This window comes from Nyctereutes procyonoides, unplaced genomic scaffold, assembly GCF_905146905.1.
Source record: "Nyctereutes procyonoides isolate TBG_1078 unplaced genomic scaffold, NYPRO_anot_genome, whole genome shotgun sequence".
NCBI lineage: Eukaryota > Metazoa > Chordata > Mammalia > Carnivora > Canidae > Nyctereutes > Nyctereutes procyonoides.
This window is the reverse complement of record NW_026575044.1, coordinates 16256722-16277395: the sequence shown is the minus strand read 5'-3', so window position 1 is coordinate 16277395 and position 20674 is coordinate 16256722. Positions and strand designations below refer to the sequence as shown.

At 52.8% G+C, this 20674-nt stretch overlaps 3 protein-coding genes across 8 annotated transcripts; all 3 read right to left on the bottom strand.

Moving 5' to 3' along the window:
- Positions 1-219: 219 nt before the first annotated feature.
- On the bottom strand, positions 220-5681 carry S100A16 (S100 calcium binding protein A16). Of its 4 annotated transcripts, XM_055324247.1 has the most exons (5): positions 5468-5681; positions 4699-4823; positions 2924-3140; positions 1059-1234; positions 220-905 (listed from the first exon to the last, which is right to left on the bottom strand). In XM_055324247.1, the coding sequence occupies exons 4-5, from the start codon at positions 1209-1211 to the stop codon at positions 747-749; spliced, it is 312 nt and encodes a 103-aa protein (XP_055180222.1). In that variant the 5' UTR covers positions 1212-1234; positions 2924-3140; positions 4699-4823; positions 5468-5681; the 3' UTR covers positions 220-746. The 4 variants fall into 4 exon arrangements, with proteins under 4 accessions (XP_055180222.1, XP_055180221.1, XP_055180220.1 ...); XM_055324246.1 differs by lacking the exon at positions 2924-3140; XM_055324245.1 differs by lacking the exons at positions 2924-3140; positions 4699-4823 and having other exon boundaries at positions 5468-5679.
- A 987-nt stretch (positions 5682-6668) lies between these two features.
- S100A14 (S100 calcium binding protein A14) lies at positions 6669-8764 on the bottom strand. Of its 2 annotated transcripts, none has more exons than XM_055324243.1 (4): positions 8689-8764; positions 8179-8295; positions 7606-7752; positions 6669-7367 (listed from the first exon to the last, which is right to left on the bottom strand). In XM_055324243.1, exons 2-4 carry the CDS (start codon positions 8206-8208, stop codon positions 7230-7232), a joined length of 315 nt encoding a protein of 104 aa, XP_055180218.1. In that variant the 5' UTR covers positions 8209-8295; positions 8689-8764; the 3' UTR covers positions 6669-7229. The 2 variants fall into 2 exon arrangements, with proteins under 2 accessions (XP_055180218.1, XP_055180219.1); XM_055324244.1 differs by having other exon boundaries at positions 8179-8259; positions 8689-8757.
- Positions 8765-11065: 2301 nt separating this feature from the next.
- S100A13 (S100 calcium binding protein A13) lies at positions 11066-20569 on the bottom strand. Of its 2 annotated transcripts, none has more exons than XM_055324252.1 (3): positions 20434-20569; positions 19332-19491; positions 11066-11288 (listed from the first exon to the last, which is right to left on the bottom strand). In XM_055324252.1, the coding sequence occupies exons 2-3, from the start codon at positions 19482-19484 to the stop codon at positions 11145-11147; spliced, it is 297 nt and encodes a 98-aa protein (XP_055180227.1). In that variant the 5' UTR covers positions 19485-19491; positions 20434-20569; the 3' UTR covers positions 11066-11144. The 2 variants fall into 2 exon arrangements, with proteins under 2 accessions (XP_055180227.1, XP_055180226.1); XM_055324251.1 differs by lacking the exon at positions 20434-20569 and adding an exon at positions 19974-20107.
- Positions 20570-20674: the final 105 nt, after the last annotated feature.

Here is a 20674-nt window from a genome sequence, read left to right as displayed (position 1 = left end):
CTGCTTGCTCAGAAAACTGGAAGGAGACCTGATGGGACACCCTGTGTGCCCGAAGTGGAATGTGTGGCCCTGGTGAGCTGTGAGGGCCCTGGTGAGCTGTGAGGGCCCTGGGAGGCTAACAGCCCTGCCAGGATCAAGCGTTCTGGCTCCTTTCTCTGTCTGGCCAGATCCCCCCTTGCCTCAGAGCCCAGGGTAAAGACCACCAAGGAATCAGGACGCTCCAGGGAGTGGAAAGGCTTTAATGAGCATCACAGATGGACCGGGTGGGACGGGTACACATTCCAAATGCAGTCATTGCCTCAGTGAGCAGGACAGTGGAGGCCCAGGCCTGCTCAGCTGTCCTCTGACCCACTGGCAGCTGAGGGGAACCCCTAGGCATCCCCTGCACCCAGCACAGGCCTTGAGAGGAGGGGGCAAGGGCTGCTGCTGCCACCTCAGCAGGAAGACCTCAAGCAGCAAGCTGACCTCCAGAGGTCAGGAGAGGCCAGGAATCAGACAGAACGTGGAATCCCGTGGGGTCCCCAGACAGCATGGAAACTCACAGAGGGGCCCCCAGAGCCAACTGGCTCCAGGAAGTAAGACCTTTAGGGAATACCCCCAGACTGAGACACTCACAAAGGGCCAGCAGAGGTCTGGAGGGAGAAGCAGGGGTGGGGGCAGGGGGGTGGAGGAGGCCGGGGGGAGCCAGGAAGAGCACCAGGGCTGGGCGCCGGGTAGTGCCATGAAGGGGTGCCGGAAGGGGTCTTCTAGCTGCTGCTCTGCTGCTCCTGTTGGCGGATGAGGTTGGCAATGGGGCTGGTGATGCCACCTATCAAGGTCCAGTACTCGTCGAAGCTGATACGCCCATCGTGGTTGGCGTCCAGGTTCTGGATGAGCTTGTCTGCCGCCTTCCGGTTCCCTGTGTCCTGAAGAGGAATGAGGGTCAGCGGCGCTGAGGGCAGGAGTCCGGCCTGGGGCTCTGGCCTGAGCGCTGCTGCCCTGGAAGATGTGGACCGAGACTTCCCTGGTCATGCCCAGGCAGGGTAGGGGGTGGGACCCTGGTTTGGGGGGTGCCTCACCGTCAGCATATGGTTGAGCTCTTTCTGGAGCATCTTCCGGAAGCTGCTCTTGCTGATCTTGTTTTTGACCAGGCTATGCTTAGACACATATTTGTAGAAGTTTTCCACCAGGACCACGACTGCCTTCTCCAGCTCCGTGTAGCTGTCTGCCATCTCACCGCCTCACTCCTCAGGGCCTGGGCATCAAAAGCACAGGGGAGGTGAGGAGACCCTGCAGGCCAAGTCCCCTGCAGCCTCCTGCCCCCATCCTTCTGCTGCCCGCCATCCACCCCTGCAGGTGCTCCACAGGAGAGATGAGGCTGAGACAGGGAAGCCTGACTGGGGCAGCCAGGCAGCTGGGTGGGCCTGGGACAGAAGTGTGTGGCTGCTGCCGTAATCCAGGCACTCACCAGCTAAACCGCCCCAGCAGGTTCCCCCAGCACATTCCCGAGGCCCTGCCCCAGCCCCAGGCACCAGGCCTGTCAGGGCCCCAGCCAGAGCAGTAGGTCCTATCCCTCCGCTCTCTCCACACCTGACCCACCCAGGGCCCTCCTCAGGAGCAGCACAGCTACAGACTTCGAGGACAAGCCAGAGGGGCCAGGAGGCAGAAGCCATGTCCCCAACCCAGGCAGCAAAGCAGGGGCAGGCACCTAAGCCCTCCCCAGTCCCTTCAGCCAGGCGCCAGGACAGGGACTGCAGGAGCGCAGGGAAAGGAAAGGACAATGTCCTCATTCACTGAGTTAGACTTTCTGCAGACCCCCAGCCACCTCCCGCTAGCCTGCCCTCCTTAATATCCACCCCCAAATACATAGGAGGCCCCAAGAGCCCTGCCCCATTACCTAAGGAGGAGCTAGGCCTGGTTCTGCCCCAGCTGGAGGCAGAGCTGCAGCCAGTCAGAGACTACATGCATCACCCCCTCATCCCAGGACAAAAGGCACTCAGTCCAAGCGGATACAGCCTTCAGAATAACAGGATATGAGGGGAACAGGCGGATCTACTCCAGGAGTCGCCGCCCATGCCCAGAGCCCCCCCAAGTGAACCCGGGGAAATGAACCTCCCCTCCCGCCCCCAAGCCCAGGAATGAGCTACAGTCACCCAGCCCATCAGGTCCCAGCAAGGGAAGGTAGACACAGCCACTACATGGGCCTGGGCATCGTGTGCCCCAACTTGGAAGAGAGGTCTGCTGGCCAGGCCTCCCTCAGCACAGCCTCGTGCCCTGCCAGCGTCCCTCTGCTTCCCTGGCTCTCAGGGAAGAGGCTCTTTAGGGAAGAGCTCCCAGGCCGCACTGGCAGGGGTTGCCGACTCTTCCAGGATCTGGTCTCCCCAGGTACCAGGCAATTCCTGAGGCAAGGATAGTGTTTCTTATGTGCAACCATTGTGTTTTCTGAACCAAAATACACGACTCACAGACTTTAGGACCATTTTTTAAAATCCTAGGTCCATGAGCTCCCTGCTTTTAATTTCTACCTTTCCCCTTGCCTGCATCATCTGGCCCAGTGGCTTACTGGAGGTAGACGTTCTATAGATATGATACCTCCCTCCAGCCCTGGAACCAGATATCCAGAGCCCCTGACCACCCTTCTATCATTTGTCCCTTAGGAAGCTCTTTATGAAGGAGGGACATCCAGAGGGATGAGGCCCTAATGGAGGGAGAGAGGTGGGCTGAGGGAGAGGAACAGACCAGGGTGTCTCTGAGACGGGCCCTTGCCTTCTGTCCCTGCTTCGCCCACCTGACCACTCTGGTCTAGGGCCAGAGGACGGAGTGTGGAAGTGGGACTACAAGAAACCACGTTCTTTCCCCATGCTCCTCATTTATCAAGTGTGTGACTGTGAGGTCCAACATTCCCATCTTTGTGAGACTTTCATACAAACATCCTAACACTCACCAACGAAGAGGGAGAAAAGTTCCGATCCACAAAATGCTGCTCCACTGGCCCTAGTCAGGGGAGGCCCAGGCCCACGGCCAGCACTCCTGGGGGTTCCAGAAGCTGTACTCACTTCCACAGGGACTGTGTGCCAGGCCTACTCCCAATCAAGCTTCAAGAGTTTGAAGAGAACCCCCAAACTTAACCATCCCAGACCTCCTTCCCTAAATGAGGAACCCTGTGGGAACCAGGCAGCAAGAGGAAAGAGGAAAAAATCAGGTTTGGGGTACTACACCTCTGACCCTGACCCACCTTCCCCTCATAGCCTTTCTTAGAGTCTGGTCTCTCTGATCAGGAGAGACTCCTCTGGCCCCGACCTGGCCTCTGGCAGCCATGCAGGCCAGACACTGCTGGGCACCCAGGACGGCCAGCTGCTGCCTCCTTCAACACCCTAGTTTCGGGTCCCTAGCAGTCTGCACCCACGCCCCGATCTTCTTCTAGTCAAATGGGAATGCTGGTGATAGCCATCTGGATAAGGGCTTCTCCGAAGCTTTTTCTGAAGGAAGGCTATCAGAGTGGGATGGTCAGGTGCCATTACCCTGGTCCTCCTGCTTCCCTCCCCTGGGGGCCAGGAGACAAGCTCTGCCATGACACTCACTCACCACACCTGCTTCTCCCACCTGCCCCATTCTGCCACCAGCCAGAGGGAACTAGGCCGGAGGGGTCACGCTGTGGACATGGACATTAGAGCCCAAAAAGTGGGAGTGGGGGACCACTTGTCCTCCAAAGGGTCCTCTCACCCAGGGCCCCCCCATCCTCCCCCAATGTCCTTCTTGTCCCTTCCTCAGCTGATTCATCCCTTGAGCAACCAAGAGGCCCCACCCCCAACCCCGCCCACCTCAGTCCAGCTTGCTGATTTCTCCCAAACTCTGTGGGTGCTCTGACACTTGACCCTGGGTCTCAGCCACTGCATCCCCGCCTCCCACCCCCAAGTTCTAGGCTCTACCCCTCCAAGTGCCTCCTAACCACACCCAGCCCCCTTGGGTCAACCACACACAATCCACCTCTCCCACCAGAGTCTCCAATGGTCTCTAGGGGCCAGTGATGTCCCTGAACTTCTCTACCTCTTGGTCACTGTCCTCTTGGCCCTCTCTCAAGCCTCAATTTGGCCTTTCATGTGTCCCTTCCATCCACCTCAAATTTGTTCACTTGTTTCTCATCATTTATTTCCTTCTTCATCCATTGCCTCATTTATTCACTCCTTCATTCACCTACTGGTTCTCTCATTCATTCACTCACTCATTTCCTTCTTCATTCATTTGTCTGCCCCAAGTACCTGCCCTGCACAGGGGAAGTGTGATCCAAACTGGCTAGTAGGGATCCCTGGGTGGCGCAGCAGTTTGGCGCCTGCCTTTGGCCCAGGGCGCGATCCTGGAGACCCGGGATCGAATCCCACATAGGGCTCCCGGTGCATGGAGCCTGCTTCTCCCTCTGCCTATGTCTCTGCCTCTCTCTCTCTCTCTGTGACTATCATAAATAAATAAAAAATTAAATATAAATAAATAAATAAATAAATAAATAATTAAAATAAACTGGCTAGTAACCGGTCACTCCATTTGCAAGGCTGTTTCAAATGAATGTCTCCAATTAATGGCCCCATTCTGTGCTCCCAGTTCCAGAGGCTAATGCGTGACCCCAGGACCCCTGCCTCACCCTCCGCCCTCCATGACCTCACAGGACTCACTGCATCCACTTCCCACATCCACACACAGAGCCCCCAGGTGCCGTGCACTCACTTCTGCTTCAGAGCAATGTCACTGGAGGAAGAAGGCTGCTTCTCTGGAGCGTTGTCCAGACAAGTGGAGTTGGAGGATGGTGTGGATTTGGAGGATGGTGTAGCGGCTCACACACCCGGCTGCCCCTGGTCTCACCAAGGGCCAGAGAGCTCTTTACTAGTCAGCAAGGAAGCCTGAGCCCAGAGCACAGGAACCCCCAGGGCTCCCTCTCCAAGCGCCCCTGCCCTCATCCCCACCCTCCAGGGCAGGACACAGCACAGGTGGCTCCGTCAACCACAGCCAGTCAAGCCACCATCTGCCCAGAGTGGAAATAAGCCTCCTGTCCTTGGGCTCTTGGGCTGGCTGGGCCCTGCCCGGTTCCTCTCTCAGGACAGAGTTCCCAGAGCCCAGTGAGGCCTGTGTCCAGGTCTGACCACCCCCAGCCGCCACCAACACGCACTTGCCCTTGTTCTGAAGGCAGGACGGGAGCAGCTGAGACAAAGCTCCTGAGCGCTCTGCTCTGCCTTGTGGCACAGGCCCTGCTCGAGAGCCCAACCAGCATCCGGGTGGGGAGGGGGCTGCCCCAGCCGCTCCTCTGAAGGCCTCTCCAGCCCCCAACCCCCCCAGATGTCTCCATTCCCAAACCAGCCTGTGGGAAAATTAACAATTAACCAAACCTTCCTGCCCGGGGTCTGCAGGCCCCTTTCACGGCCCCCTCTCCTGGCCCCAAATGCCGGCAGGGCCTCTCCGGCAGCCCCCAGACCTCCCAGGCTGGGCAGGGGGTGCTCACCTGCCTCCTGGGACGGCGTCCTCTGCAGCAGGGCTCTGGGGCCTGGGCTCTGGCACTGCCAAGCAGCTCCCCCCGCTCAGCCGGTCCAGGACTCCTCCCCGCTTCGCTCCCAGAATCTGTCCTACTCCCTACAGCTGGCCGGCCGTGCCTGGCTGAGCTGGCTGGTGGGAAGGTAGTGACTGAGATCCCTCTTGACTTGGCCCTGGGGTTGGGCCCTCGTTAAAGAGATACACACCTTTTTTAACACCCCTCCACCCCCACCCCAAAGGGAGTGGTGGAAGCTGGCACCCCCCACGATTCTACCCTCCTTGCCCTGCAGCGCCTGAGGAAAAGAACCTAGTCAGTGGAGAAAGAAAGGGAAAGGCTATCACCTGCCCTGATCACCTGGATCCCTAGCAGCCCAGTTTCAAGGTTCCCCCCACCACACACACGTTCAGTCAGCATTGCAGGCCAGCCTGGCTGGCCACAGACCCCCTTGCTATTAGGATTTCAGGAGTATTGCCTGAGTTCTGTGGGTCCCATGAGAAGGCAGCAGCTGAGCCTGGCCCCTGGCCTTCCCACCCCCTTCTCAAGCACCAGGAGCTGACACCCAGTATGCAGTGGAGGATTGTTCTGGGAACACCCCCACCTTCCCAGGACACCCAAGGGGAGCGGCCAGTTCAACATATGGAGGCAACAGAGCAAACCCCAACCATAGAGACCTCAGCTCTGGGTGCTGGCTCTGTCAGGCTCTCCGCTAAGGACTTTACACAAGGTGTCCATTATTCTCCAAACAAATCTGTGAGAGATATGGACACGCCATTTTACAGAGGAGGAAACTGACACCCTGGGAGCATGCCCAAAGCTCCAGAGATGGTCAGTGGCAGAGCTAGGTGCACACCCAGGCAGCTCAGCCTGTTTCTCAGCCCAGCATTCCCCTGCAGCCAGTCAGCCAGGCTCCAGCACACCCGCTTTCTCAGGGGAGCACGCAGTGCCTCCTCTCCCGTCAGAGAACAAGTGACTTGGCAAAGAGAAGCCTACCCTTCAGAGAGGACCAGGTCTCCCAGCTTTGGGGCCTCCACTGAAATCCATGGGGGAAGTGAGTCCCCGTTCACTCCCACTGCAACTACTGCAGCCCCACAAGTCCCGGGCCTCCAAGGACTCTGAAATTCACCCCAAGCACCCATGGACCAAGGGGGAAGCATCCAGTCAAGACAACATCTTGCACTTTTTCCATTTTTTTATTCATCAAATGATACAAAACAACCATCCTTCTTTAAATGCCCAAGCACCCTGTTGATCCTCCCCAAAGTCACACCCTCCTCAGCCTGCTCTCTCTTTTCCTGCCCAGGGGCAGAGCGGGAGGCAGGAAGGTGTAGCACTGGACAGACAGCTACCGTGTGGGTTGGGGAAGAGATCTGGAAGGGCAGGTTCTCAGAGGCCCTTCTGAGTACCAAACCTCTAACCCCCTGCTTCAGAACATTTCCAGTAGCCCAGCTCCCCGCTGCCCTCCTCTGTAACCCAATCACTCAGCCCTACACCATCCTTGTCCCCCCAGTCTCTCACCGAATCCATCCCTGGCCCCCACCTGCCCCCCTCAGTGGGGGCCTCTGGGGAGCTCTCAGAGACCCCGGGAAGGGCTGCTGAGGCCTGGCCCTTGCAGAGGTGAGGCAGGTACAGACAGGGGAATCGTGTGGTGCTGGCAGAGAGTTTAATTTCTAGGCCCACAGTCTCCAAGGTCCCCTTTCCCCCAACATCCCCCAAGAATCCCAGGGAAAGGTTCTCAGCTGCTCCGCACAGGGGTCTCCAGCTTCACGCTCCTGGCTGCTTCTCCAATCAGCTCCCAGAAACTCCCAAACTCCAGTTTAGAGTCAGTACAGCTGCCCAAGTTGGCAATTTTCTCTTCCAGCCCATAGTTGCTCTGAGGGGAAGGAAGACAGCACAACTCAGCAAGGCGGCACCTGCCGCACCCTGCCCAGCAGGAAGCAGGCCCTGAGTCTACCTGCCATTGGCAAAGGGAAGGGCTAGGGCTCCCTCGTGCAGGGGCCAGCCCAGCTGTGGATGCGGTCTTGTGGCCCTTGCCTGGAAAGTCAGGACCTTGCCTGGGAAGTCAGGATGCTGCCTGGGGCGGGGCGGGGCAGGGCAGGCCCACCAAGTACCGGCATAAGGTGGGGCAGCTGCTGGGTGACCAGGGCCTGCAGTTCTGAGGGAGTCAGCGTCTCCTTTCCGCCTTCCACAGAGTACTGGTGGAAGCTCCTGATGAGGGTCTCGATGGCCCTCTCCACCTCACTGAAGTCTTGTGTATCCTGAGGACCAGAGAGGGGGGAGCACTGGGTTAAGGAGGCCCCGCCCACCCAACCACACTCCACCTCCCCAGCCCCCCAAGGCCCACAGGGCAGAAGACAGCTGGAAGGCAGAGGGGCTCTCACCCACCACAGAGACCAGCATACAGCTCCCCTCGCCCCCGCTGGCCTCTGCCCTGAGCCTCAGGCTGAGCAAGGCCTCCTCCCTGTCACCCACAGCCCCCACGCAGGATGGTCCCGGCATGAGGCAGAGATACCCTTTCCCCAGAGGGCTCCTTGTGTGGACACATCACCCTGTATGAACCCCAGAGAGGAGTTGGGGTCTCCCGGGCAAGGTCTAGGGCACAGGCAAAGGGGGCAAGTCAGCAGGGATGCAGACCCTCAGGGTGGAAGATGAGCCTGGGAACAGAAAGGCATGATTGGCCCCACCTCAGCATTGGCTGACCGACACTGTCCCATGGCGACTGGTGTGCTGGTCCTGGTGAGAGCTGCGTAGTCCTACAGCTGGCCCTAGAGGAGTGGAAGGTTCATGATCTGCCTGGAGATCTACGGAGACAGTGGGGGTGGGTGTCAGCATTTCTTTCTCAACTATCCCCTCTAGCTGTACCCCAGATACTCTGTGCCTCATTCAGGAGGCCAGAGCCAACTCCACATGAGGCTGAGTTCCTGCAGGGGATCCAGGAGCTAAGATCACAGCCTCCAGGCCCACCCATCTAGAGGGAATCCCTTGGACCTCACCCCAGATCAGCCCTCCCATTTCATCCCACCACTCACCTCTGCTACACACACACACACACACACACACACACACACACACACACACACACACACCAGCCTCCAGGACCTGCCCTTCTCCTGGCTGGCTAGGGCAGAATAATCAAGTGTCACCCTTTGGACAGGGGGCAGCCCCTTTGAGTAAAGAGCCCTGCATCTCCTTACCTGCTGGCAGCTGCTGGGACAGGAGGCTAGGAGTCAGCTCACCTGAGCTTAGTGCTTATACCTGGGGGCAGGGAGAGAAAACAGGGGGCTGGGCCTCCTCCTAAGCCTCCCCTGTTTTGGCAGTCATCCGGGCTGTGAGCCAGCTATGCGGGGCCCCACCCTCCACCGGCCAGAACTCCAAGCCCGCCCATCCTGCCTTTGGAGGGAACCCTGGATTGCCCCTGGCTCCAGACCAGCAGGCCAACTCAGGGCAGGAGAGAAGGAAGGAGAGGTCGGGGAGAGAAGAGTTGGGGGTTGGCAACACTGCAGTGTCAAGCCTGGGGGGAAATCTTGGAGGAACTGTAGAGCAGGAAGTGGAGGGGCTTCTCGTCAATAACCAGGAAAGGAGAAGCAGAGGCTCATGGTCCAGAGGGAGTAACTACCCATGAGCTGAGAGGTCCCCCTGGACCGCACTGTCCTTGGACAAGTCTCACATACATTCCTACTCCTCCCAGCTGGGCCAGTCTGGGCTGGGACACTCAAACCTGCAGTCCCCACAGCTGAGAGGTCAGGACTCAGGTGGGGAAGGAGCTCAGAAAGGGCACAGTATAAGAGATACCCACATGGCTCAGCTGGCAGGGAGTGACCTCCCCAAACAGGTTGGGCTGCCTACTCCTCCCTCCCTCCCACGCCTTTCCTGCACCCCAATCCAGTGCCCAGGATGACATCCCCAGTGGGCCCTTCACCACCAGATGGGGAAGGGGAGGGAGACAGGCAGGGGAGTTAGGGGGGTCCAGCCCATGATGAGGTGGGGTCCAAAGCCTGAAATCTGAGGTCAGGAGCATGTCTCCCAATGCTCTTCCCTGTGTCTCCTGCTAGGACTCCCCTGTACTTCTAGAAGTGTCTCCATGAAGAGGCCCTCCCAAGAGCATCTCATCTCAATCTGAGGGCTTTTCCAAGTGTGCCTCAACCCGGGGTCCCTGTGAGAAGTCTCCGTCTGGGTGACTCTCCTAGGGTGTCTCACTGTGGGGAAGCTCCTGTGAGATCCCTTCTGGGATGTCTCAGCCAAATGACCCCTGGAAAGGTCCCCCCCTGGGGGTTCCTCTAGAGTCTCTCAGTCTGAGGGCACTTAGATCAAAGGTCTCAATCTAGGACCCTTTCTGGTGTGTGGTACAGAGGTTGCCTCAGCCTAAATGTTCCTCTGGACTAATGGACACCAAACCCTGGAGTGACCTCAGCTGGAAGGCGGCAAGGCCACTACCCCCCTACCCACCGCCCCCTGCCCAGCCCCGGGCTGCCCCACCTCTGCTCCCTCTGGTGGCGGGCAATGCAAACCACATACCCTTCAAGTCCAGAAGAATAGAGAGGATGTACCACTGCCCATCCCAGCCTTCACACCTTGTGTCCATTCTTCTGCTTCACCCCTGCTATGGTGGGAGGAAGGACAGGAGGGCTTGCTTCTCCCAAGCCACCCATCCAGAGAGGACCCCAGTTCATCACAGACATTATGGAACAGCAACCCAGTTCCCCCTATTCTTGTCCTGGTGAGCTTAGGCTCTCTAAAATCTGTCTCCTCATCTCTGATACAAGACTTAAAAATAGCACGTCCCTGGAGGGAGGTGAGCGGGGATGGGCTAGACAGGACCTGCAGCAAGGAGGGCACCTGTTGTGATGAGAGCTGGGCGTTGTATGGAAGTGATGAATCACTAAAGTGTGCTCCTGAAAACAATACCATACTGTATGTTAACTAACTAGAATCTAAATTAAAATGTGGAAAAAAGGGACACCTGGATAGCTCAGCGGTTGAGCATCTGCCTTCGGCTCAGGACATGATCCCCGAGTTCTGGAATCAAGTCCTGCATCAGGCTCCCTAAGGGGAGTCTGCTTCTCCTTCTGCCTGTGTCTCAGCCTCTCTCTGTGTCTCTCATGAATAAATAAAATCTTTAAATAACCAAGTATTTAATTAATATGTGAAAAGAATACTACCTACCTCAAAGGGCTGTGAGAATTAACTAGGTTAACACAGGAATTGTTTGGTACTGTGCCTGGTACATAGCCAGCCCTCAACACAAATTCACTGCTATCATTATCATTCTATAGCAGAAAACTCAGGTACTAGAAAAGTGGGAGCTGAGACCATCTGCCCGAGCCCCAGGAGTCACTTCACCTGCCCCAGAGATCTATTCTCTCCCTTTCATATACTCATTCATTAACCATTCATTGAACAGCTACCTTGTATAAGACCTGGTGCTAGATGCTGTAGAGTATTCAAAGAGGAGTAATATTCCTGGTCCTTAAAGAGCTCATAATTCTGGACCCACTCTCAGGTCAGGGCAGAGCTTTCCCACCACCTACTCTTAAGAGAAGAAAGCAGGGCAGGGTGTGTAGGAGAAATGTGTATTTTCAGGAAGAGACTTTATTTGAGGGGAGTGGGGTTCTGCTGGCCAGCCCAGCCCAGCCTATCCTGGTCAGGGGCTTTACTTCTTCCGGATCTCCAAGGCTCTCTCCTTCTGGATCTCCTTGGCCAGCTCCCCAATCAGTCTCCAGTACTCATGGAACTTGAGCTCGGAGTCCTGATTCACATCCAAGCTCTTCATCTTCTCATCTAAGGATCCGACATCCTGAAAGGACACCAAAGGAAAGGGCGGGTTAGAAGTGAGAGTTCTCAAGACAGCGAGAGAGGAGAGAACAACTAATCTCCATTCTCTTTCTATGGGACGAGGCTGCAGCCCCAGGACAGCACTGCCGTGGTGTCTGCCACTGAATAACCTCTCCAAGCTGTGTGAGCTCCAAGGGTGGCAGCAGTAGGACATGGGGGACCTGATCTGTAGTCTTTGCCAGCAGGACCACACACATGGTGTCAGTGAACATAGAGCTGGCAAGACATGCACACAATGCTCTGTCGCCTACAGGTGAGGTGGGTCCGCTACAGGACGCTTGGGCAGCCCCAGAGGCCATCAGTAGCACCCTTTCAGGCCCCTTCGTCCTCCACAGAAAGCTAGAGAAATTCACAGCCCTAAGTTGCTCATTTGCATGACCCCTATATAGTCTCCTTTTTCCACTTTGGTTATTAACCTGATTGACCAGGGCAATGGCAACAAAGGATTTTGTCTGTGACAAAGTTTCCCATGACAGGCCTATGAAATAATCTTAATTATTTAAGTAAAATCTTAAAAAAAAATTGCAGGGAGGCCAAGAAGCCATGCCAAATGCACAGAAGCTAAAGCTCATTCATAGAAACACTAAGCAAGAACTTTGTAAAAGCCACAATCATGCTTTTTAAAAGTAATATGATTTTGGACAGCCCGGGTGGCTCAGCGGTTTAGCGCCACCTTCATCCCAGGGCATGATCCGGGATCGAGTCCCACGTAGGGCTCCTTGCATGGAGCCTGCTTCTCCCTCTGCCTGTCTCTGCCTCTCTCTCTCTCTCTCTCTCTCTGTGTGTGTGTGTGTGTGTGTGTGTGTGTGTCTCATAAATAAAAATCTCTAAAAAAAATAAAAATAAATAAAAAATAAAAATAATAAGATTTTATATATTTGGGGGGGGGGGAGAGTGAGTGCACAAGAGCAGAGGGAAGGGCAAAGGAAGAAGCAGATTCTCCACTAAGCAGGGAGCCCAACATGGGGCTCAATCCCAGGACCCTCCTGGGGTCATGACCTGAGCTGATGCTTCATTGGCATTGGTGCCCCCACAGTCATGCTTTTTTTTTTTTTTTAAGATTTTATTTATTTATCCATGAGAGACACGGGGGGGGGGGGCAGAGACACGGGCAGAGGGAGAAGCAGGCTCCATGCAGGGAGCCCGACGTGGGACTCGATTCCGGGACTCCAGGATCACGCCCTGAGCCAAAGGCAGATGCTAACCCCTGAGCCAGCCAGGTGTGTTCCCCGCCCCACCCCACCCCACTCCCGCCAGCCCACAATCATGCTTAATTGTAAAACGCTATAAGCATTGTCAGTGGAAGGCAAAGATGCCCAGTGTATCGGGAGGGGGGAAAATATACAAGAGAAAGAAAGAAAAACTGTAAGTACTAAGAAAGAAGAGGCAAATTCACCTCTTATTATATTAGCAAGTATGTAATTGCATAGGTAGGAGAAACCAAGAGTGATAATGACTAACATTTCCACAACTGTAAGCCCTTGATCACGCCAACTGTTCCAAGTCTTCTGCTAAACACGGTACATGCCTTCCCCCATGGAACTTCGCAATCTCTGAGTGTGACGGTGACTCTGTCCACCTTGCTCACCTTCACAACCCCAGAGCCAGAGAGAACATCTGGCACACAGCACGTGCTTGTTTGTCACTGCAACCCAAAGCCCAGGACATGGTAGATGCTCGATAAATACTGACTGAATAAATGCAAGACCAATCCCACAAGAAAGGTATTATTAGAAGACCATTTCACAGGTAAAAAATGATGACTCAGAAAAAGTAAATGACCAAGGAAGACATGCTAGAATCTGCATTTGAGCCTAGATTGCCTGACTCAAAGTTCATGCTCTTATCCACTATTCTGCATCTTTTCCCCAAAAAAACTATTAGAAATGATTAAGTATCTGCTTACAACATTAACACACAAACCCAGTACTTTTTAGGTGTTATATTAACCAGTCATAAAGTATATGAAAAATCCTGCTTAAAACACTAAAAAATGGGGCTCCTGGGCGGCTCAGTCAGTGAAGCATCTGCCTCCAGCTCAGGTCATGATCTCAGGGTCCTGGGATCGAGTCTAGTATCAGGTCCAGTATCACGTTACCTGCTAAGTGAGGAGTCTGCTTCTCCCTCTCCCTCTGCCCCTCCCCCTTGCTTGTGCTCTCTCTGTCTTTCTCTCTCAAATGAATAAATTAAAAATCTTTAAAAAATAAAATAAAATGGCAAAAAATGAAATAAAGCAATTAGGCATAAATTAAGAAATTTATTAAGCTTTTGTGAAGAAAAAAGAACTAAAGAATCTAAAACATGAATAGAAAAATGTACCCTTAACGACTTTTGGAGAAATAAAAGTCAATTCTGAGGGTGAAAAAAAGAAAAGAAAATTCCCCCCCCCTTTTTTTTTTTATTTATGACAGTCACAGAGAGAGAGAGAGAGGCAGAGACACAGGCAGAGGGAGAAGCAGGCTCCATGCACTGGGAGCCTGACGTGGGATTCGATCCCGGGTCTCCAAGATCGCGCCCTGGGCCAAAGACCGGCGCTAAACCACTGCGCCACCCAGGGATCCCTGTACCCTTTTTTTTAAGAGAGAGACTCAACAGTGTAAAGATGTTAATTTTTCCTGAAATATAATTTTATATGATGCTAATAAAATATCCACAGGATTCAAGTCCAACGTGGGGCTCTCTGCAGGGAGACTATGTCTCCCTCTGCCTATGTCTCTGCCTCTGTCTCTCATGAATAAGAAAATAAAATAAAATAAAATAAAAAATAAAATAAAATAAAATATCCACAGGATTCTTTTTTTTTTTTTAGTTTTATTTTATTTTATGTTTTTTTAGTAACCTCTGCACCCAATGTGGGGCTCAAACTCACAATCCTGAGATCAAGAGTCACATGCTTCCCTCCAACTGAACCCACTAGGTGCCCCTCCAAAGGATTCATTTAACATGATTAAATGTTTCTAAAATTCAGGGTCCCTGGGTGGGTCATTCAGTGGGCTTCTGCCCTCAACTCAGGTCATGATCCCACGGTCCTGAGATCCAGCCCAAAGGCCGGCTCTTTGCTCAGCAGGAAGTCAGCTTCTCCCTCTGCCTCTGCTGCTCCCCCAGCTCATGCTCTCTCTCTCTCTCTCTCTCTGTTGCTCACTCTCTCTTAAATAAATAAATAAAATCTTATTTTTAAAAATGTTTCTAAAATTCTTCTTGAAAAACAAACTGCAGGATCCACCACAAAATTTTGAAAAATGAGAATAATGAGAGAACTAATGCTACAGGTAATTAAAGCATAGTAAAACTACAGTAAACAAAATTGGTACTCAATAAATAATAAACAGATTAATGAAACACAGTAACGAGATCCAAAATACGCACTGGAACTGAATAAATAACAGAGATGGTATTTCACATCAGTAGGAAAATTTTATTTATTTATTTATTTATTTATTTATTTATTTATTTATTTATTTTTAAAGATTTTATTCATTTATTCATAAGACACAGAGAGAGAGAGAGAGAGAGGCAGAGACACAGGAAGAGGGAGAAGCAGGCTCCATGCAGGGTGCCCAATGTAGGACTCAATCCCCGTTCTCCAGGATCAGGCCCTGGGCTGAAGGCAGTGCTAAACCTCTGAGCCACCCGGGCTGCCCGGAAAATTTTAATAATAAAACAAATTGGTTTTTTTAAGATACATTAAACTCGGGAAGACCTTTCCAAACGTGGCATAAAACACAGAAGCCATTCACAAAACTTTGAAAGATCTGACTACATAAAAAAATTTTATATTCTGTATGGCAAAAACTACCAAAAATAAAGTCAAAGGACAAACAAAGGGCAAGTTAGGAGAAAATGTTTGCAACACATATAATAGACAAAAGGCTAATTTCTTTATTCTACAAAGAGTACAATAAATCAGTATGAAAAAGAAAATCTCTTTAATCTCTTTAATAAAAGAAATAAGCAGTTCACAGAAGGATTACATATGTCCATCAAAAAAATTTTTAATGTTCCATTTCAGTCAGAACTAAGTAAGTGTAATCAGAACAAGATATCATTTCCACATATTAGATTAGCAAAAATCAAATCTGATAAGACCTGATTTGGACAAGGACACATGGAAACAGGCATTTGCATACACTGTTGGCTATGAAACCTAATACAGCCTGGCTGGGAGGCAAACTTGAAATAGCCATAAAAATGAAAAACAAACATGCCTTTTGACCTAACATTTCTACTGCCACACATTTACCCTAAGTAGATATTTCCCTCAAGTATGTAAAGATATGTAAACAAAGAAGTTTGCAAAAGAGAGAAAACGGACATGAGAATGTCCTTTAATAAAAACTCAGCTGCATACATTTGTTAACCCATATACCATCATGTGCAGTGCATCATGTTCTTAAAATGGGAAAATATCCTATATGCATGGTTCCATTTTTTTAAAGACTTATTTATTTAGTCATGAGAGACACACAGAGAGAGAGAGGGAGGGAGGCAGAGACATAGGCAGAGGGAGAAGCAGGCTCCTCACAGGGAGCCTGATGTGGGACTGGATCCTGGATCCTGGGATCAGGCCCTGAGCCAAAGGCAGACACTCAATCACTGAGCCACCCAGGGGGGCCCGCATGTTTCCATTTTTAAAAAGGCATTTGTAGAACAGTAGGTAAGATGCATTTATTCATTTACTCAACAATTCTTACTCTTTTTAAATAATTTTTTTACAATTTCACTTACTTGACATTTTGCTGGGCACCTACTTAGAAGTCAGGCACTGCTCTAAGTACCAGAGATAAAACAGTGAGCAATTCCTTTCCTTCATGGGACTTATATTCCTGGTAACATTCAAGTGTGTAACGTAAGTCAGGTTGTGATGGGTGTGTTGTGAAAGAAAATAAAGAGGGTAAAGGAACAGAGCACAAGGGAGGTGAGAGGTGAAGGAAAGCAAGCTGAGGATTTGCCATCTGAAAAGAAATTGGATTTTAGTGAGGAATAAGCCTAGCCAATACCTAAGGAGTGAGCATTTTGGAACAGGAGAACAAATATATATAAGTAACTTTGCTGCTTTTGAGTTTTGCTATAAAGGGGAACAAAGATATAAGACATAGCTGGGGAGAGTTATAGAGCCAAGAGAGAAGGGTTTTTTTCATTTGTTAAGATGGGAGATATTACAGTATATTTGGGAACCAATCAAAACAATCTAGTGGAGAGGGAAAATTGATGATGCAAGACAGAGAAGAAAGTGAAAGAGTCCAGATTTTAAGTGGTGAGAAGAATGGAGCCAGGCAGCAGAGGAGAGACTGGCCTGGGGCAGAAACAGATGCTTCAGGTAACAGGCAGGCAGGGGAGATGCAGCTCTTTCCTAGATTTGGGGAGACAGTACACAGGAGTTTCTTGATTGCTCTTATTTTCTCCAAGAAAATTCTCACTGAGAAGAATGTGGAGAGAGGGACCTTTGAGAAGACAGGAAACATTATGAAATTATCATCTGAAAGGGCTGGTGAGTGAACCAAATTGGGAAATGGAGAACTGGCTGGCTGTGCCCAGGGTCCCCTTGGAGCTTGTCGTTATAGACTTAGAGAGAGATGGGACACCTGGATGGCTCAGCACTTGAGCATCTGCCTTTGGTTCAGGGCATAATCCCATGGTGCTGGGGTCGAGTCCTACATCAGGCTCCCTGCGAGGAGCCTGCTTCTCCCTCTGTCTAGTCTCTGCCTCTCTGTGTGTGTCTCTCATGAATAAATAAATAAAAATCGGGCAGCCCAAGTGGCTCAGCGGTTTAGCGCCGCCTTCAGCCCAGGGCGCAATCCTGGAGACCCAGGATCGAGTCCCAAGTCGGGCTCCCCGCATAGAGCCTGCTTCTCCCTCTGCCTGTGTCTCTGCCTCTCTCTCTCTCTCTCTCTCTCTCTCTCTCTCTCTCTCTCTCTCCCCCCTCTGTCTCTCATGAATAAATAAAATCTTAAAAAAAAAGTGATTTCGTAAAAATAAAATAAAATAAAAATCTTTAAAAAAATAAAGATTTTGAGACAAGTCAACCCAGTGTACCAAGTATACTTCAATTTTAAAAATAAATAATAAAATTAATAAAGTGGGACAAGTCAACACGGCAGCACCTTTTTCTGCAGGCAGATTCAGCTATACAAGAGCAAATGCAGAATGGTTTGTAGATTCATTGACTGGGTTTTGTTTTGGGTTTTTCTTTTTTTTTTTTTTTTTGAGAATGGAAATTTTTGCCTTATTTTGATATGAGAAAAAAAAATGATAGATTTAACCATCAAGTTAATGCAGGTGAAATACTGGCCTTAACCTAGATTAAGACTCTGTCAAACAGGGATCCCTGGGTGGCGCAGCGGTTTGGCGCCTGCCTTTGGCCCAGGGCGTGATCCTGGAGACCCGGGATCGAACCCCACGTCGGGCTCCCGGTGCATGGAGCCTGCTTCTCCCTCTGCCTGTGTCTCTGCCTCTCTCTCTCTCACTGTGTGCCTATCATGAATAAAAAAAAATTAAAAAAAAAATTAAAAAAAAAAAAAAAAAGACTCTGTCAAACAATGAGGACAGGGAGAAATAGAATCAAGGGAGCTGGGATCCCTGAGTGGCTCAGCGGTTTGGCGCCTGGCTTTGGCCCAGGGCGTGATCCTGGGGTCCTGGGATTGAGTCTCACGTCGGGCTCCCTGCATGGAGCCTGCTTCTCCCTCTGCCTGTGTCTCTGCCTCTCTCTCTCTCTCTCTCTCTCATGAATAAATAAAAAAATAAAATCTTAAAAAAAAAAAAGAATCAAGGAAGTTGATTGAGCCTTAGGACCCCTCTGGGTGAGAAGAGAATGAGGACAGGCGGGGATTGCATGGGAAAGAAAATGTGGTGGTCCCCACAGTCGGGGAAATGCTGGAGTGGATGAACAGAGCTGGAATGGCACGTGGTGGTGCTCACGGAAAAAGAGTGGGCTGTTCTGAAGCAGGACAGAATCTTTGAAGGTGAGGGGTTGATGAAGTGTGGAGGCCCAGGTGTTGGATGAATTTTCTGTGTGCAGACCGAGGACCGCAATGAAAGCAGTGGTGAGAAACTGCAAGGCAGGAGCTGAACTTACAAGGAATGTAGGAAAAGGGGGGCAGGTGGCCCATGAGCTTCCAAGGAGCTGTGCATCTTAGGAAGAAGAAACCAAGATCTGGAAGCAGTGACAAAAAGCAAAGAGGTCACTTCTTGCATCTCCAGGCCCAGAGGGAGTTGGATTTGGAGGGAAAACCAGTCATTATGTGGTAAGGCCGCAGGGAATGTCACACCTCCTGTGGAGTCTCAAGTCTCCTGGAAGAAGACGAAGGGAAAGGTCTGAGAAGTCTAAGACTGTAGGGGGTTTATGGATGATAGACTGAGCTTCCAAGACTAGTTTTTTGTTTTTTGTTTTAATCCATATGCACACACTTCATTTGCCAGTGAATTCTCAGAAAGGGTGTAAAAGAAACTGTTAACAGCCTGGGAGGATTAGGCAACCCAAGTGGACGAACTCTAAATTCCTACTCTGTCCACCAAGTGGGAGAGAAAGAATGACCTTATCAGGGTCATTACTAAGGGGATTCCCAGAGGGAGTGAGAAGTAGCCAATGGTTACTTACAGGTCCCTCCTACCCTGAGCTTTTATCACTACTTTATTATTTTTTGGCAAATCCCTTTCTGCAGCTGGGCCTCAGTTTCTGTACATGTGAAGTGAGGCGTTTGGACTGTCTTCTCTTGGCCTCCTTCTAGCACTGATGGTCTACAACTCTCCCAGAAACACCTTTGGGTCCCCTCCTATACTGGGGGAATGAGACCAGGGAAGCACAGAGTAGACACAAGTGCCCACAGCACCATTTGAGGGTAGCACACTTGCATGCTCACCAACACAGCCACTGAGCTACACACGCAGTCACTCAAACCCTGCGTTCACAGTATTGTGTCAGGAATATCACCGCACACCCACAGGATCCTGTAGCCACTGTCTCCTAAAGTCTCAGGCCCAGAGACCCCCACATAAGACCCCCACATACCTTGAGCAAGTGAGGCAACTGCTGAGTGACCAGTTCCCTAAACTCATGGATGCTGAGGCTGCCCTTCCGGCCCTCCTGCCCTGCAAAGGTGAAGAAGGTGGTGACCACTGTCTCAATGGCGGCCTCCAGCTCCGTCAGGGGCTCCGCCGCCATCAGGACTCTGCAGGACAGGAAAGGAGGGAAAGGCAGAGTCAGAACAGACCCAAGGGCCCCTGCCGGGGCATTGCCCCCTCGGGCCGGCCTGGGAGAAGAATTACAGGGAAGCAACGGGGAGGGGGCGGGGACAGGGATGGAGATGCGGAGCAGGAAAGAGTGGACGCGGCGGAGGGGGAAGGGCGGTGGCGCTCAGAAACTGGTTCTCCCCAGCTCCCGGGGCCCCTCTGCGTGGTCTGAGCGGACCCCGGCGGAGTGGCCTCTCTGTAGGCTTCAGTCCCAGGGCTCTTCCTGGGAGGCTCCTCCGGCCCCCAGAGCCCAGGAGGCTGTCTCCTGGCCTGTGTGCGCGGGGACCCCTGCCACCCGGCCCACACCCGGGGTCAGGCCTGGGGACCCCGCCCGGCGGCCTCTCCCCGCCCTCCCCTCCGCGAGCACTGCCCTCCTGGCTCAGGGACGGCCCGGGGCCCAGGGCGGGGACGCGGGGCTTACGGCGGCCAGGCCAGGGGCAGGTGGGCGGTGGGCGCCGGCACCGCAGGGGACCGCAGGGACCGCAGGGACCGCAGGGACCGCAGGGCGGGAGGCAGCAGAGGCCCGGCCCGGAGGTGTCCTGCCTCGGCCTGGATGCTGGAGGGAGTCTCCGCCCAGGCCCGCCCCGCCCCGCCCCCGCCTCGCCCGGCTCCCCCCCCCGCCCCCCCCCCCCCCCCCCCCGCGCCTCGCCTGCCCCCAGTGGCCCCCCGTGGCCCCTCAGCCTCGGGGTGGGACCTCAGCAGGGGGAGGCGGTGGGGAGCCGCTTGGCCCTCTCCGCTCTGCGGCCTGGAGGGACTGAGTGTGCAGTCCGAGAAGCACCGCAGAGAACCCCCCATGCGATCCTGAGAAGGACCTCGCAGCCCAAGATCCCTGAGAGGGGGACCCCGCTGAGACCTCCGCGGAGGAAGATTAGGACTCAAACCTCTGAGGGGGTATCAGGCCGGGGCCCCCCAGCCAGACTCCCGAGATGAAGTGATTGACGGAGAGGCCCCCTTCCTGAGAGCCCTCGGCAGGATCAGGATCGTCCCTCTCCTGTCTCTGCCAGGACCTTTCCCACCTCCCTTCCTCCTGTCCTCCCGGGCCCTGCCTGGGGGACCGTGGGGGAGGGGAAGCCAGTGAGGCTGGACAGGACACAGGGCAACCTGTTCCAGCTCGGGAGACAG

What these genes read in the sequence shown, in the direction of transcription:
- S100A16 (XM_055324247.1), bottom strand. Translation starts at nt 1,211, where the DNA reads ATGGCAGACAGCTACACGGAGCTGGAGAAGGCAGTCGTGGTCCTGGTG. An exon ending in AGCTCAACCATATGCTGACG is followed by an intron (nt 906 to 1,058) that starts GTGAGGCACCCC and finishes ATTCCTCTTCAG; the next exon opens with GACACAGGGAACCGGAAGGC.
- S100A14 (XM_055324243.1), bottom strand. Translation starts at nt 8,208, where the DNA reads ATGGGACAGTGTCGGTCAGCCAATGCTGAG. An exon ending in GTCGGTCAGCCAATGCTGAG is followed by an intron (nt 7,753 to 8,178) that starts GTGGGGCCAATC and finishes TCTGGTCCTCAG; the next exon opens with GATACACAAGACTTCAGTGA. An exon ending in AGCTGCCCCACCTTATGCCG is followed by an intron (nt 7,368 to 7,605) that starts GTACTTGGTGGG and finishes CCTTCCCCTCAG; the next exon opens with AGCAACTATGGGCTGGAAGA.
- S100A13 (XM_055324252.1), bottom strand. Translation starts at nt 19,484, where the DNA reads ATGGCGGCGGAGCCCCTGACGGAGCTGGAGGCCGCCATTGAGACAGTG. An exon ending in AGTTGCCTCACTTGCTCAAG is followed by an intron (nt 11,289 to 19,331) that starts GTATGTGGGGGT and finishes GTGTCCTTTCAG; the next exon opens with GATGTCGGATCCTTAGATGA.